This window comes from Bubalus kerabau, chromosome 19 (assembly GCF_029407905.1).
Source record: "Bubalus kerabau isolate K-KA32 ecotype Philippines breed swamp buffalo chromosome 19, PCC_UOA_SB_1v2, whole genome shotgun sequence".
Taxonomy (NCBI): Eukaryota; Metazoa; Chordata; class Mammalia; order Artiodactyla; family Bovidae; genus Bubalus; species Bubalus kerabau.
The window spans coordinates 17,057,365-17,075,366 of NC_073642.1; the positions used below are offsets into that span (position 1 = coordinate 17,057,365).

Consider the following 18,002-nt stretch of genomic DNA (forward strand, 5'->3'; position numbering starts at 1 on the left):
GTGTACAGAGATGAGCTGGATGAGGGCCAGCCCCAGCTCCACGTAAATGGCTAAGCGTTCAGAAGACCCTTTCCTCCCTGGGTGATCCGTCCTGAGCCATGAGCAGACCTGGACACAGCCGCTTCCCTGCGGAGGCTTTCCTCATACCCGCCTCAGGACAGAGTATGGGTACCTAGAGACGCTTGTGTTACGCTAATCACAGCACTTACCGGGTGGCCTTCTGTCCGTAGGCATGTCTGTCTCGGCTCCTGGCGGACAGGAAGCGTTTATAATTCTAGTGCCAGATGATACCAGAGACAAACTGTATTAAACACAGGCACTGTGTGCTTGTTAAGCATCAGTGGATGAATAACTTAAGGCTTTGGTAATGGGAACAGAGCAGAAGGGAAGGGAACGAACACGTTAATATTGGGCTGTTAAATATCTTTCAACTGTTTAACTTATCTACTTGATGGATGGACTGGAATAAAAATTTATACTAGCAGTAAAAAGTTATGAACTAATAAAACACACTCAAGGAAATGTTTCAAGTAATAAAATACTTTTAAGTATTTTAAGGCTTATTTACATATCAACATTAAAATTTCAAATATTCCTATTTTAAAAATAACCCCAATAACTGATAGTCAGTGGTCCTATAGTATATTTGATAGCAATAAGTCCTCTGAAAGTCCTTTAACTTTCGTTAGTTCAGTCTGGTTTTCTACCTCATTAGTACAGATCAATGATTGTGAGTAATATGATCTTGGAAAAAATACAAAGACTTTTGTAGTTATTGAGGTTATTATTAACAAAATGGTTAAAGTAAAGAGAACTTTGAAATATTTTTGATGGTTAGAAACTAACTGCATCACGAATCTAGGAAACGATATTTATTTTAGTTGTGAGCTCTCTAGAGTATGCAAAATGAAAAAACTCTCAGTATTTTAAGTTTTTGGCTAGAGAGGACTCGATTGTGGCTGCCATTAAACAGAAATACGGTAAGTCTCGTGCTCTTCCTTGATAGCATTTGAGTTTGAGTTCCTGTTGGGTCCAAAAGATCTTGTTTCTGGGGTTGAGGGCCTGGAATAGTATGTTGTGAAAAGACCCATTTAAGGCTGGAGAAAAATGAAACAGTTCTTGAGTTTGCTGCTTTCCTGTCTTCCCAGCTCTTCTCCCCCATGTGTTCTGAATTGCTTAAACATCATTGCTTTTAAAGCTGGGAATCCTTTGGTCCTCACCTCTTCTAGCATCACTGATGCTGTGTTCCTGGATGGCATCTTTTCGCTGGCTGGCCTTTCCTTGCTCGGCCTGTTTCTCCATCCCCGCCCTCCTCTACAGGAACTTGGGGTCTAGGCCTTGGCTCTCTGTTACCATGGCGACCTCGTTGCTGGCAAGGCTTCTCAACTTAGTGCGGTTGACTCTCAGATCTGCCTCACCAACCCAGGCCTTTTTCTGATACCCTGTCCTGCTTGGCCAGAGGAACCTGGCGGGCTGCAGTGCTCGGGGTCGCAAAGAGTCGGTTGTGGCTGAGCATGTCCTGTCTATAGAATGTCTACAGCTTCCTCTCCAGCTGGCAGATGAAACTTGGCATTTAAAGCTTACCATCCAGTTTCTCACAAATCGTTCCACAGCCCCCTACCATTTTTCCTTGGAGAGATACCCCTTTTTTCCTCCTAGTGTTGCTTCATGTCTGTTCTCTTCCTCTGTGTCTATTTGTCCAGCTCCCATCGTCAGCTGTCATAGTTCATCAAATTATTTTCAGCCACATGCCTTTCTCACATTGATTTCTTTTTAGGTCATCTTGGTGCAAAAGTAGTTTAACTCCCTTTTGCTTCCTTGCACTGTGTTTTTGTAATGTTTTCCCAGACTGGTTTCCTTGCCTCTGTTCTCTTTTTCCTTCTTAGAATACTTCTGTGAGATAAACCTTTCTAGAACATTTGCTACTTCCAATTTTCTCCCAAAACATGCCACTCAAAGCTGTTTTTTCTTTCTTTTTCTTGCCTACACTCAGGTTCAAATATGAGTGTTTTGGCTTGCCATTAATATTCTGTGTAAACTGATACCTGCTCCCTTTGTCCATTCATGTAAGTTACTCAGAAACTTCTTGTTGCCACAAAGGCACTGTGTGGAGTGCCCTCCGAGACACAGTTCTTGCTTCCCATAAGCTTTAGATGTTGATGAGACATACGTACAACATAGTGCACTGTGCGTGCATGCGTGCACAGTCAGTTCATTCTTGTCTGACTCTCTGTGACCCCATGGACTGTAGCCCAACAGGCTCCCCTGTCCATGGGATTCCCCAAGCAAGAATACTGGAGTGGGTTGCCACACCCTTCTCCAGGGGATCTTCCCGACCCAGGGGTTGAACCTGCAGCTCCTGTAGCTCCTGCACTGTGGGTGGATTCTTGCTGCTGGAGCACCGGGGAAGCCCTGGTGTGCTGAGTGCACACTTACACACGCTCTCCGGCTTCGTCACAAACACTTGGGGCCACGCAGCCGGTGTGCCCGGGTTTGAGGTTGCCCTCAGTCTCAGCTTGTCTTGTGTCTGAACTCCCTCACATCACCTCCGGACCCCTCTGTCACCCTTGTTTTCAGCACCCTCTTCCTTCTACCTGCAGACCTTCGGGTGTCTGTCGCTTGTTATTGACATGTGTTTCTTCTGAGAATTACCTCTTTGCGTTTCTCTCCTTTCTGCCACTTAACTCTGTCTCCGGCACAAACCTTAGTGTCAGAATCGTGGAAAGAATACAGACTTTGGAATCCTACTTGGATTTGAATCCCAGCTTTTAGCCTTTCCTAGCTTTGTTCTTAGACGTTAGAGTACTCTGGGCTGCTCTTCTCATCTCCAAGAAGGGTAAAGATACTTGCCTTGCAAATACTTGGTTGAGTTTGCAAAGCAACTGGTTCTGCCTCTGACCTGCAGGGGGCACTCAGAAGATGGTTGTGCTGAGCCCGCATGCCCGTCTCCTGTCCCCAGGCTCCCGTGTATTTATCGTTTGTAGAAAACTAATTTAGTGATTAAAATGGTTGCTGTGGTGTGTTAACTATTTTCCCTCTCTTGTTGGGTGAGAGGCATTTGTGCGTGGGGGTGGGGGGTGGTCCACACTCTCAGCCTGGGCTGGAGCACCAGGAGAACTGTATAAACAGAGTTTGCTGTCGGTATAGACCTTTGTCCACATCTGTGTTGATAGAGCTTGCCATATCCCTAGTCTGTGAGTCCTTTAAACCTTTATGAATTAAACATTTCCCCCTTATCTTTGTTTTTAAAATCTTATGTGTGGAAATAATTTGAAATTCATAAAAAGTTGTTTAAAAAAAAAAAAACAAGCAGGGCAAAGAATACACAGATACTAGTCACTCAGGGTAATTAAGTCTCGCAAACACTCTACCCCATTTGATTTATCATTGTACTCTCTAACTAAAAACCTGTACACACTCACAGTGTATCCTTATACTGTCTTTTGCTAAAGTGCCATGTGTAATGGATTTTTACCCCTTACATGCTTTAGTATAAATTTCCTAAGACAGGAGCTTTTCTCTTACAAATCATAGTAGAGCTAATTACTGTTTTTAGCTGTCATGTCTCTCTTAGCCTTCCTTATCTGAGACAAGTCCACAGCCTCTCTTTATCTTTTATGGCATCAACCATTTTGCAGAATACAGTATCCCTCTCCTTTTTTTTTTCTTTAAACTTTATAGTGGAGTACAGCTGATAAACAGTTTTGTGATCGTTTCAGGTGAACAGTGAAGGGTCTCAGCAGTCCACGTACATATATCTAATCTCCCCCAAGGTCCCCTCCCATCCAGGCTGCCATATAATGTGACAGCCTGGGGGAGACACTTTTAAGGCAATGTAAATAGCTTGTTCCCCCTAAATTGAGTACTCAGCGAAAATTTTTGCCAGACTCAAGCTCTCCCATTATGATGGCAAAATGGTAGTAATTTCATTACTTGGACATTCTTCCCACTTTGACCATCAGCCTTCCTCATTCCACTATATATAGGCGTTCACCTTTCTCCTCTTTATTTGTCTATTGTTAGTATAGAGTCATGGCTTCCTTCCTTTTTTTTTTTTTAATTGTTTATAATTCATTACTGTTCTTAATTGCCAGTTTGGTCTAAAATTGTCCCAGATTTGGTCAGAGGAAGCTACGCCGACGTGCATCATGTCAGCATGTGCCTGTCCTTTTTTGGAGGGAGGGAGGAGGACATTTCCTTACTTTTTGTCAAAACAAGATGTTCCAAGCTCATCTTGTACATGCCCTTGACCTAGACCTGGAACCAGCCACTTCTTCCAGCAGCCTTGGTTCCTTTTAGTGGAGAGTGGTATTAGTGACCAAGATTAGTGCAAGATGTTAAGAAAAAAAATTTAAACAGCCTCAGAAATGGAACTTCATTTTGCACCTTTTTGAATATCTGGCCATATAAATTATTCGAAAAATTGTTTCTTGAAAACTTACTTTAGAATGATTTCAAGTTTACAGTAACGGTTTAAGAATAGTATAAAGGAATCCCATATGCCTTAAACCCAGCTTCACCAACTGTGAACATTCTACCTCATTTGCTTAATCATTCTCTTTTCCCCACCCCGAATCATTTGAGAGTAACCTGTAGACATGCTCCTTTACCCCAGATACTTCACTGTGTGTTTCTTAAGAACAGGGATCATATAAATCACATCACGGTTACAAAATCAGGAAAATTCTAACATTGGTACAGTGTTAAATGTGTGTAAACCTCATTTAAATCTGGACACATGTCCCATTAATGTCCTTAATAGCAGTTTGCTGTTCAGGGTCCAGCCTAGGCCCATGCACTGCATTTAGTTGGAAAGTCTTTTCAGTCTCCGTAATCTGATTCTTTCCTTAGTGACATTTTTGAAAGGTTCAGATCAACTTTTTTTTTTTTTTTTTAAATAGAAAGCCCCTCAGTTTGGTTTTGTGTGATGTTTTCTTCTGACTCAGTTGAGGAACACTACGATGCTGTGTCCTCAGTGGGTACGATCAGGAGACAAGTGATATTAGTTCATTTAATTTTTTTGTGTCACTTGCTTCAGGTGGCAAAAGAATTACAATTTGATGTTTTGAGTGTTTGTTACATCTCTTTTTAATATTTATATAATTATAAATTTTTATCATTACTTTTTTGTGTGTGTTTCATCTGGCATGTAATTAAATGTCTGTTTTTTTGTTTTTTAATTTTTACAGTGTTGTCTTGGTTTCCACCATACAGCAACGAGAATCAGCCATAATGACCACATATCCCCTCCCTTTGAGCCTCCTCCCATCCCGCCCCTCTGGGTCATCACAGCGCCAGGATGGGCTCCCAGTGTTATTCAGCAGCTTCTCCCAGCTATCCATTTTATACATGATAGCATGTATATGTTGATACTAGTTTCTCCATTCAGGAAAGCAAATATCATATACTTTTAATAATGGCCATGTTTAACAGCTGACTTGTGGGATTTCTGAAAGCATGATGCGCCCTCACAGGCCTGTGCGGGCCAGCTCCAGCATGCATCCCACCGCAGTGATCTTGCTGCGGAAGGGGCCCACCTTCAGGAACCTTGTGACTGACTGTGTCTTGCTGTCTTTGAGATCAGCGCCGTCCCTACTTTTGTCGTTCCTCCCACAGGACTCTGTCTGGCTCACCCACCTCATCTCCACCCAGCATCTTGCCTGCTTCCAGGGCCTTGTTTGTCCCCACACTGGGAGCGCCTTCCCATGCCTCAGTTGCTCTTCTCTGCCCCATTTCAGTTTGTCCCTCGGCACGTTACCGTCCCCAGTTAAAGGAAGGCCCCAGATGTGACTAGTATCTTGGGGCAAGGAGAGTCTCTCAGCAAGATGGTAGGTCTAATGCAGAGACAGAATCCTTTATCTAGAAAAGAAGATCTATTCTTAGGACTCCAGGGTAGAAATCTAAGTAGAAAATAAATTTTTTTTCCCCTGCTTATTAATAGGTGGGTACATGAAGATGATTTTAGTTCTATTAATACAGTTTATCTACTATGTAAATGACTTAAAGATGGGAAGCCAAGACCATAGCTACCATTTAAAGCCATGTAAGTGATTGATCTGTAGCATTTAGAATTACAATGTGTTTGTATATCGGGGATCACCTGTGAATTGCAGAACGAGGCCTGGCGGCGCTGACTAACGGCACTTTCCATTAGTTCTCGTGTCATCTGTCAGCGAGACTAGTTAGGACCCTGGAGAAACAGTCAGGTTCAAGGATACATTTCTCATGAATGAAAAAACATGGGATTATTTTTGTAATAACACGCCATGGTTTTTGAGTTCAGATTACTGGAGAGGTGCAAATGTAGATACATTCTCTCCTGGGGATTGGGTCAAACTAAAATTTTGATCAAGAATGTCTTGAAATTTTTCCTTGTTAATAAGTTCATCTGTTATAGGTAAAAACACAACAGACGTGTTAACTGGGTAGCAGACGGCTTGATTGACCTGTCTGTCCCCCGGGGCCCGCCCTGCCCCTGAGCAGCAAGATCCATTACCCGGGGATCTCTCAGGGAAGGTGTGATCAAAGCGGCCACCTCAACTGAGCATCTTACTTAGACCTGTTTTCCATTTTTATTTTGTAATCGCCTGTTTTAAGGCCATCTCGAGTAGTTCTAAGTGGCTGGTTACTACTGCAGTAGAACAGGAGTCATGCGGCTGAAATGCGGGGTCCAAATGTTTATCATTTGCTCCTAGCAACTTTATCAGAGAGCCGAGAATACTCCTTCAAGAACAGATGCTTCAATTCCAGGTGCCTTCAGAACCTAAACTTCAAGTGAGTTTGAGGTGAATTAGGGTTCTGTGTTCACTTCTATTTAATACTGTGGGTAGCTAACTCAATGTTTAAAAAAAAAAAGGAATTAGAGCTATGAAAGCAATTTAAAACTTACTTTTGTCCTGTGAATGAAAAAAGAGGTTGATCCTGAAAGCTTTATTAAAAGGAATTCCAACTGCTTATTAGCCATCCCTTCTGACCGCAGTTAAGAGAAGGCCTCAGGTGTCGCTAGCATCTTGGGCACAGAAAGCCTTATGGCAAGATGGGGCCCTTGTGGAGAGGACCTTCTTGATACTGAAAAAAGATGTATTCCTAGAATTTCGGGTTAGATATCTAAGTGAAAAAAAAAAAAAAAAACCCACTCCTTTTTTTTCCCTGTTAAAGTCCACATTGTAAATAATTTAGGCATGCAGACTATGTGATCTCTTTTGCAATAACTCAGCTCTTCATTGGGCTTCCTTGATAGCTCAAGTGGTAAAGAAGCTGCCTGCCAATGCAGGAGATGCAGGCAGGAGACTCAGGTTCCATCCTTGGGTCACGAAGATTCCCTGGAGGAGGAAATGACAACCCACTCCAGTATTCCTGCCTGGAAAATCCCAGGGACAGGAGCTTGGCAGGCTACAGTCCACAGGGTCGCAAAGAGTCAGACACAATTTAAGTCAACTCTTTGGTGGCCCATTGTATTGCAAAAGTAGCCATAGACAATGTGTAAACAAATAACATGACTGTGTTCCAATAAAACTTTATTTATGGATACTGAAGTTTGAATGTCATAGAATTTTCCCATGTTAATATGTGTGTGCCACATACAATAAAAGCCACACACAAACAAGCAGAGGGCTGGACTTGGCCCATGGCTTATAGTGCCAACCTGTGCTCTAAAAAATGAAACTTTAGAACTTTCAGTAACTTTTTTTTTTCCAGGTTATTGGCAACCCACTCCAGTACTCTTGCCTGGAAAATCCCATGGGTGGAGGAGCCTGGTGGGCTGCCGTCTATGGGATTGTACAGAGTCGGACACAACTGAAGCGACTTAGCAGCAGCAGTGATATTTCAATACCTTGAAAAATTGATTCTTCTTTGTATGCTGCAGACATTTTAACTGGTTGTAGTTTTATCATGCCAAAGGATAGTTTACCAGCCTCAATTTTTCAAAAATGTTTCCAAAATAGGGGCTTACGAGACCTAAGCGTGTGTGTGTTTAATCGCTAAGTCATGTCCAACTCTTTTGCAACACCATGAACTGTAGCCCACCAGGCTCCTCTGTCCATGGGAATTCCTAGGCAAGAGTACTGGAGTGGGTTGCCATTTACTTTTCCCATACATATACATATATATGTGTGTGTGTGGGTGGGTATGTATTTGTATATATATATATATATATATTTCCCTTTCCCAGTAGCTCAGCAGTAAAGAATCTGCCTGGAGTGCAGGAGACACAGGTTTGATCCCTGGTTTGGGGAGATCCCCTGGAAGAAGGCATGGCTACCCACTCCAGTATTCTTGCCTGGAGAATCCTATGGACTGAGGAGCCTGATGGGCGCTAGTCCATGGGGTCACAACTTTTTTTTTTTGGCTGAAAATACGACTGAAGCAACCTGGCACCTCAAGTGTGTGTGTGTGTGTGTGTGTGTGTGTGTGTGTGTGTAAACACACACACACATTTATTTATTCTTTTCAACCACTTAAAAATGTAAAAACCTTTCCCAGCTTGTGAGCCATACACAAACAAGAGTGCTGGACTTGACCGATGGCTCATACTTTTCCAACCTGTGCTCTAAAAAATGAAACTTTAAAACTTTTAGTAACTTTTTTTCCCCAGGTTATAGTGATATTTCAATACCTTGAAGAACTGATTCTTCTCTGTATGCTGCAGACATTTTTTCTGGTTGTAGTTTATTTTGCCAAAGGATAGTAAACATTTTACCAGCCTAACCTTTTCAAAAACATTTCCAAAACAGGGACTTACAAGTCCTACAGTTTAGTTCTGAACAGTGTCTGGAGTCAATGGTAATGCTGTTGTACCGACCGTGCTGTTCCTCTGTTAGGGTGCTTGGGGACTTTCTGGTTCATCAGTCTTAGTAAGGTACAGCTTATTTGTAGCTCATTCTGACTTCTTACAGCAGACTGGAACCCATATCGGACACAGGGCAGTGCACAGAACCCTGGGGAAGAAATTAGAGGCACTCAGGGCTGTGGGAACTACTTGGAATTCAGAGCATTCCTATTACTAGCCTTGATCCCAAGTTTGATTTTAAGATGTTTGGTTTTCATTATGTGCTGAAATAATACTTGCTTCTCTGTTCTGCTGCTGGACATTAAGTTGTGGCCATAGAGTGGCATGGTTCTTTAATTGGCTTTATTACTGCTAAAGTAGAAAGGGGGAAAATGCTGTAAGTAATGAGAATTCTCTCCCCTATTTAATGTTAAAATGGCCTGACTTTCTCTTAATTAGATTTTCCATTGCACATCATTAAAGATGTACACAACCTAAACCTCAGTGCTTTAAAGTCCTTTGTTTATGGTTACAACATAAATTATATAATGTTTGGGAGAATGGTAATTAGGACTCTTTCATAGAATAAATTTGATTTAGCCACTGATCTCAGTTAAAAAAAAAAGTTATAAAAATTTCTGGAAGAGGGAATTCCCTGGCGGTCCAGTGGTTTGGGGCTCAGCTTCCACTGCAGGGGCGTGCGTTCAGTTCCTGGTTGGGAAACTTAAGATCCCACGTGTTGCGTGGTGTAGCCAAAAAAAAAAGTTGTTAGAAGATTTTTGAAAATGATAGTTGCAGCCCTATGGACTGTAGCCTGCGAGGTTCCTCTGTCCATGGGATTCTCCAGGCAAGAATACTGGAGAGGGTAGTCCTTCCCTTCTCCAGGGGATCTTCCCAACCCAGGGATACCCCGGGTCTCCTGCATTGCAGGCAGATTCTTTACCAGGAAGAAGATTATCAGCAAGTGAAGGATGAAGATGTCTTAACTTCTAAATAGTTGCAGAGTCACAGGCAGAGTTACCGGGATTAGATTTATGGCATGATGGAGGGGTGGGATAAAGAAGAACAGCAATTCCAGATGGTCCGGAAACACACATGGTTGGAAAAGCAACCCTCCCATCCTCACAGGTTGAGAGTCTTATCCTAGGCTGAGTGGTGAATGTGTTTCAAGAGTTCTCACATATTAGCTGTAAGAAGAGAAGGTATTATCTCCATTTATACAGTCAAGGAAACTGAGATTTAGAGGATTTAAGTAAAATCTTTTTAGATGGAGTTTAAACCCAGATTGGTCTTGAGCCCAAGTCCTTTGCACTCCAGCGCTTCCAGGCCAGCTCTTGAGAGGCGCTCCATGTTCACTGGAGAACAGGTGGACTTGGCAGCAACTCCTGGGATGTAGAGTTCAGAGAGTTATTGCCGCAAACAGAACACAGAGGTGAAGGGGCACTCGAAGTATAAGGATGTAGCTATTTAATATATTTCCTCCGTCCTCTCTGCCTTATTTTTAGATTTTCCTGGAATTTTTACAGAGCTTTTTAAGGGAGTCGTTTTATGTTCTTTTAAAAAATTTTTCCGAGTGTCCCATTATCTTGTTGGTTTACTTGTTTTTCTCATTACCTCCACTAAAATGTAAGCTGAAAGAAGACAGACTGTTCCGTATACTCAGTGCCGAGACCACTTCCTGGCACATTTTGTACTGTATAAACTCACTAGAATGGGTGCAGTTTGTATGATACATTGATTTCCCTTTCAGTTTGATGTTTTGTAAAAATCAACTCCCCAAAAGAACCTTGCTAATGCAGACCTGCTCTCTCTTCCCCTTTCCTAGGGCGATTGTGTTGTTACTGTACTGCTCGCGGAAGAGGACAAAGTTGAAGACGATGTAGTTTTTTACTTGGTGTTTTCGGGTTCCACCCTCCACCACTGTACAAGTACTCGGAAGGTCAGTTCTAATACGCTGGAGACCGTTGCTCCTGGTAAGTATTTGAACACAGTCTTCACCTGCCTTTATTTATTCTGTGTTCTAGCATAGAGTGATAGGAAGAAGGGTGATGAAACTGCAGTTGGGTTTTTGTTTTAAATACACTTCATTTTGTTTATTTCTTGCTTGTTGCACAAAATCTGAGCCTAACTAAAAATAATTGAAATAAAATGGTGTCATAAATTAGAAGACAATCGTTAAGATCAACAAAAATTTTAATTTATTGGAATGTTGAAGCAAAGTAAAATACATTTAAGAGAGAAAAGTTCATGCGGTCGCTGTGGTATGACTGCAGTTTTGATTCCGACTTTCCTTGTGGCAAAAAGAAAGGTAAATGCGATTACTAACACGGTCCTTCGTATCTGTGAGGGGAAGACTGTAAAAACCAAAGTTCCCCCAAAGTAACAGATTTTAGTTCACGGTGAAATGAATACTTAATCACTGTTGCATTTATCCATTTAATGGAATTAAAAGGAAACTGTTTACTTGTTAAAAATCCTTTGCAAAGTCATGATATCGTTGCTAATGCCACCAGAAGCGGCTTTTGACCGATCCCAGGCATCTAAAGGTATATTGATTTGTGTTTGGAAATGAACTTATTCTGTCTTTCCTCAAGCTTGCTTTGAAGTTAATAATTGGTTAAATTTCATCTGAGTGCAAAAGAGGGGAGATTTAGGGGGGACCCATAAAACTGTTGACAGTTGAACCATTTGCTTTCAGAGAACAAAATGGATTTAGTTCTTACTGAAACTTTTCCTGTCTTCAGTGTTTTTACGTAACATCGGTTCCACTTTTTTGAAATTAATCATGTAAAAAACTGCCAGTTTTTGGTGGCTGCTGTGCCGTTTTACATAAGTTGACTTCACTTGTGGTACCTGCCAGGTCCTGGAAGTTACACCACATTCACGAACTGAGACTCTGACATTTATCCTCCTGTATTTATCCTCCTACTTGACAAAAGTGATTTTGAAAATACAGGATTTAAAGATTTAGGCAAATCCTATGTATATTCTGCCTCAAACTTCTAGGGACAGGAGATTGAGCAAGACGTTCAGGAGAGGTGCTGATTGTTTCTTCTTTCCCCTAAAGAGTATTGTGCACCTTCCTTGTAACGTAAAGCCCCAGCAGTCTTGTTCCTGTGATGGATATCATGTCAGAGGGTCTGATCTGGAACCTTGCTGTCTGCTGAGTGGGAGCCATCCATTGTCACCCCTGCTAGACACATCTGTGTGTGTGACAGTGAGAAACAGCCCTCAGATGGGTATTAACAGAATCAGTCAGTCCCTGACTGTGCTCTTATTAGGAAAGGAATGAGGATAATTTATAAACTTACTTTTCCTCCTGATTTAGAAGTACTGTAGCAGTTTGTGTGTTTGTGGATGTGTAGATATATATATATGTGTGTGTGTGTGTGTGTGTATATAGCAGATAGATGGCAAGAAAGCCTGCAAGCAGATACCAGGAGGATGGGCTTCCCTGGTGGCTCAGACGGTAAAGAATACATCTGCAGTGCAAGAGACCCAGATTGGATCACCACGTTGGGAAGATCCCCTGGAGGAGGGCATGGCAACCCACTCCAGTACTCTTGCCTGGAAAATCCCCATGAACAGAGGGGCCTGGCGGGCTACAGTCCACGGGGGTCGTGAAGAGTCGGGCAGGACTGAGTGACTGACCCAGAGGAGGGCCAGCTGTCGGGCCAGCGCCCCGTGTCCTCGCTGGCCTTGGCCACCGCGGGGCCCCGCCTCTCGGCGCAGAGGGCTGTGCCCGGCGGCCCTGACACCTTCAGTGTGAAGGTGCTGAAGTTAGTGTGGGCTGCAAGCAGTTGCTGTCTTCGGTTCACAAGTCCATGGTATCGTATGACAGCCAGGAGCTCCCGGTTCTTACCAGATCCTTGTATACTGTCCCCAGCCTGCTTTTCTGACTTCAGTTTCCATTTCCCCCTTGCCTTTGGGCTACCACCTCTGTAACAGGTCTCAGGACCCCTTCTTTCCCAGCCCCCCACATCTCTGGGTGTTCTTTGTACCAGTTGACTCTGGGTGCCCTCGTTCTGCTGGCTCCAGCCCGCCAGAATGGATGTTGTATTCTGCTCTTTCTCCCTAATTTGGTCGGAATCCTCAGTACCTTCCTGACCCCTTTGGGGCTTGGAACCCCAGTGCCTGGCCTCTCCTAGTTTGCCACTAAGCAGCTCTCCTCCCCTCCAGTTATGATCTTACCTGGTGCTGTCTTCTCACAACGTGCCCCTCTGCTCCCCACCGACCTGCATATTCTGCAGCCCGCCTGATCCGGTCAGGCTGCTGCATGAGGCCCTTAATCGCAGCAGAGGTGACAAAGGATTCAAGTCCTTGAAAGACCCCGTTGTACGAGCAGGCCGAATGAAGAGCGAGGCACCCCGTGAGCCTTTGATGTGTGTTCAGGGGTCCCCGTGAGCCTCCCTTCTTGCTGAAGGAGGACCTCTGTTAGCCACTGAAGCAGGAAAGACTTCTGAGTGGATCTCAGTGCTCTGGTCATTGGGCGTGTGATTTTCCTCTTCTCTTGTCTTTTTCAGCTGCTCTTGTCCAGATTGGCTCAGGAACTGTTGTGGAGGAGGGGGGAGAGATAGGCAGATTTCAAAACTAATAAGCTAATTTTGAATTTCTTCTTTATATTACAGAGTTAGTATTTTCGTGTAGAAGTAAACGGCCTTAAATCTGCCTTGGGGGATATCTTTGACTTGTTTCTTATTTTCCTTGAGGTCTTTACTCAGATGATCACCTTCTCAATGAGGCCTTTCCTGTCCACTTTATAAAAGTCTAGCCTCTCCTTTATATGTATATATAAACCTGCCTTCTCTACACACTCCCTGGTCCCTTTCCACGCTTCACTTTTCTGCACTGCACTGATCATCTTACGACTCATTTATACGTTTTATTTATTTTCTGCTTGCCTCTGCTGGAGTGTCAGCTTCACCAGGGCATGGATTCGTGTCTGTCACGTTCTCTGGTGCATCTGTGAATTCCTCCCACTTGATGAGACCGGGTTTCTACCATGTTGAAACTCATCCTGGTTCTCAGAAACTGCCCTGCTAGAAAGGTTGTACATACATTTGTTCACACACACCCCACACACATATTCACACACACACACACACACACACACACACACACAAAGCCCCCCACCCCTTTCTTTTGAAAACTGCCAGAGGACTCTCTGGCTTCTTGTGTTGCTTCTTGTCTTGGGGCAGGAGCCTGTTTTCTGTCCAGAGCTGCATCTGATGATTTCTGTGTGTCCTATTGATGGGCTCAGACTTTGTGCGGAGCGCGACGTCATATTAGTCACAGTTCCCCGTGGGGAGTCCGCTCCTGCCCTGTGCGTCCTGGTTAGAGGGGGACGCACCCGGCCTGTCCGCAGCTGCTGCTGTCGGGACGATGTCCCCGCCCCGGCTCCCGTGTGGGGCTTGCTCCTCGGGTCCTAGTCGTCCGGCCGACCATGGAAGAAAAAGAGCTTTGTGTCTGCAAATGTCAAGTTGCATGCAGATTGCTGGCTCTGATTTTTCTTGGAGTCCTCCGTGTGCTTCACTGGCACTGCTGTGTAATAGTTTAGTTTTCATGAAAACTAGATGATTGATTGACCTTCCTAAGACAGCTACTCCTTGATGTTCATTCATCTGTGACATTTTATGATTTTGGTGGGTAAGGAAATGAGACATTTCTTGATAGTCCCCGAAGAAAAACCTCTCTGACTCCAGATATTGAGATTACAGTCCATCGCGCCCCCCCCCCCACCCCACCCCCGCCCCAGTGCCGTTTCTTTCATATTTTCTCACTTTTTGGCTTTTCTGATGATAAAATTAACAATGAATTGTATATGTATGTTTACTTATAAAGAAATTGTAAAGGCATTTTCTTGCCTTATCACCATAGACAGGCTGTAGACATGATACAGTCCCCCCTTTTTAAAAAATGAAATTATGTTAAGATTAGTAGCATCTTGGGACAGTTAATTGGAGCCTTTGGAAACTTTATCTGCCTTTAAATTGTTTGGCTGTTTTAAAGTGCATGTGTAATTTTTAACATATATAGTAATTTTTAAGAAAAACATATGAAGACTTTGGAAATACTGTCCTCTCTTTCAAAAGTAAAGCTGTCTTTGTGCTAATTAACACTAGATTAAAAAAAAGTTTTATAGTATAATACTACATTCAAAATACCTATGAAATTGATTAGTTTAAGAATATAATTTGCTGTGAAACATACGTCTAAAGACAAAAGGTGTTGCCTTTGTAATAAATAAAAATAAAATACCTCTATTCTTTTCTCTTCATATAAAACAAATCCAACCCCAAATCCCATTTTAACAAAACAGTGATTCTCCTTGTGGGATGAGGTCGAGATATTTTCTTTCAAAGGCTGTAGGATGAGTAAGTAATATAAAGAAATCTGAGTACCTGCTGAAGGTAATTCCGGGAGGGTATGAGGTGCTGTCCTGTGCTCACTTTTATTAATTGAATGCGAAGATAGACCAAGCAAGCAGTAACTGCAGGATGGAAAATAAGGCAGGGTATTCAGTGGGTGAAGCCTTGTGAAGGGCCTTGGTGCAGAATCTGTCATGACATGAAATCCTAGCATTGCCCCACATGTCTGTCATTTACTTTTAGAATTCACAGCGAAGGTTCTTGTTTGACAGGAAAATAGCAAACATTCCTTGACCCAGGATTTGACTCAGCTCTTTGGTATCTTTCCTTTCTTTCTCACTTATCAAGGGAAGTTTCTATATAAAGCAGATTTGTTATTGAAAGGAAAGAGAAAAGTACATCTATCATGATCAGAAGTCCTAGGGGGCTTAATTAAAAATCTTTGCTTACAGCCGAGGTCTCAACAGGTAGCCTGCAGTGAAACCACCGTATCTCTCAGTTCCTGTGAACCAAGGCTCTGTTTCTGGCAGTAGATGTCCAGAGGTCTCCAAATCAAGTAACACTTGAGAAGTTCTAGGCTTTTAACTGGCCCAATCAGAGATGCCCTCGCTCTCTGACAAAGTAATCAGTTAGTTTTTCACTGGATTCTAAGTCTCCCTATCCTAAAATACTCCTACTACAAGGCTATCTCTAGGCAGATGTGATTTTATATTTTAAAAGACGTAAATTAATGTCCAATGCTAATCAGTGTACATGGCTACTTTTGGGGAGGACCAGGTGAAGGAAGCTGTGTGCTCTCTGGTGTCCAGGTGAAATGCCTGTGTGGACCCTGCACCCTCTTGAGCTCTGGACACAGTACTGGGATGGAGTTCACGTGTCACAGTGGGGCCAGTATCCTCCCAGAGGGGTGAGAATTGGTTCTTAGGTGGTTTAAAAAAAAATTTTTTTTTAACTCTTTTTCCAAAAAAAAAAAAAATAATAATAATAACTTTGTTTGCTTATGTTTTATTTTTGGCTGTGCTGGGTCTTTGTTGCCACAAAGGCTTTCTCTAGTTGCGGTGAGTGAGGGCTACTCTTGTTGTGGGGTGCAGACTCAGCAGCTGTAGCACACAGGCTCAGTTGCTCTGCTGCACGTGGGGTCTTCCTGGACCAGGGATGGAGCCCACATCTCCTGCATCAGCAGGCGGCTTCTTGACCACTGAGCCACCAGAAGAGCGCCCATTTCCCCGATCTCACTCTTCACATATAAAGCCCAGATATAACATACAAATGTATGAGATGTCTGTAGTATTAAAATTTCATGGGGTGGGGATGTCAAACAGAGAGAAATGTTTAGAAAAGCTGCTTGGGAGATGTCAGTGACTAAAAGATTGAGCATACTTCCTTGGAGTAATAAGCTAGATTATAGTCCACCAGATTTTTAGTGTCAGTTCGGCCCTTTCTCCTCCCAAATGTACATGATTCCTGTGCCTGCTGTTTCTCCCTCTCTCCTTAAATGCTTCTCTACACACATACAGAGAGCTTTGGTACCTTTATGCAAATTTGCACATCTTCCATTAGACCACTGAAAACTAGCAGTAGGTACATACTTTAGCAGATAGTCCTCTCTCCTGTTAGAGTGTGGGTCTGAAGATCAAAAACTTCCTTTAACTGTGTAGCCACTCCAGAGGGAAGAAAAAGACACCAAAATTTCAAATCCTTTGCCAAACCGAAGTAGTAAAGTGTATTCTTTTTGTCTTTTCCGCTACTGACTGCGAATGCCGTCTTTGTCATAGGAAACGACTGAGGCGGTCTGGGCTTGGCTGGCCCAGCAAGCACTTCCAGGGTTCCCTTTTGTTGGTGCGGGGGCAAAACAAAGTCCCGATTGTTTCATCCTCAAAAGAGAAGGCCCGGATGGGATGTGTGCCACTTTTAGCCTAATAGGAAATGAAGTAATTGTTGGGTCATGCTTAAGCACTTTTGTTTATCTGTAACACCATTTTGTTGCCATGGGTACAGGTGCGTCTTACAGTGATAAGGAGCCTGCGGAAAAGCTCGCTGACCTCAGGAGCACAACACCTCCTGACCTCTGAGCACAAAAAAAGGCTTAGATGCTTTTAAGAGGACCACGAGCAGTTAAATTTTTGTTTCCCGCTCAGGTGCTCCTGGTTGTATGGGAGCACATACATTCCCCCCTTTATGTTTTCAGTTCTCCAGTGTGTCAGGGACAGCGCTTAGCTCAGAAGCTGTGTTGGGCGTATGTGGAATCTCTTGGTACAGTAATAGAGATCTGTTTGCCTTGAGTCACCTGAATAGGAGCATTTTAAGGAGAGTGAAAAGCTGGCTTAAAACTCAACATTCAAAAAATGACAATCATGGCATCTGTTCCCATCACTTCATGGCAAATAGATGGGGAAACAATGGAAACAGTGACATATTTTATTTTCTCGGGCTCCAAAATCACTACAGCCGGTGACTGCAGCCATGAAATTAAAAGATGCTTGCTCCTTGGAAGAAAAGATACGACCAACCTAGACAGCATATTAAAAAGCAGAGACATTACTTTGCTGACAAAGATCCCTCTAATCAAAGCTGTAGTTTTTCCAGTAGTCATGTATGGATGTGAAAGTTGCACTATAAAGAAAGCTGAGTCCTGAAGAATTGATGCTTTTGAACTGTGGTGTTGGAAAAGACTCTTGAGAGTCCCTTGGACTGCAAGGAGATCAAACCAGGCAGTCTTAAAGTAAATCAACCCTGAATATTCATTGGAAGGGCTGATGCTGAAGCTGAAGTTCTAATATTTTGGCCCCCTGATGTGAAGAGTCAACTCACTGGAAAAGACCCTGATCCTGGGAAAGATTGAGGGCAGGAGGAGAAGGGGATGA

The 18,002-nt window shown here is 43.1% G+C and overlaps 1 protein-coding gene across 4 annotated transcripts in view; it reads left to right on the plus strand.

The window, feature by feature from the left end:
* Positions 1-18,002, plus strand: part of AKAP13 (A-kinase anchoring protein 13) — a 322,447-nt gene that overhangs the window by 111,585 nt on the left and 192,860 nt on the right. For all 4 annotated transcript variants that reach the window (XM_055556686.1, XM_055556687.1, XM_055556685.1 and 1 more), the window contains one exon: positions 10,596-10,743. In XM_055556686.1, the coding sequence (XP_055412661.1) occupies positions 10,596-10,743 (148 nt within the window). The remainder of the gene's footprint in view (positions 1-10,595; positions 10,744-18,002) is intronic.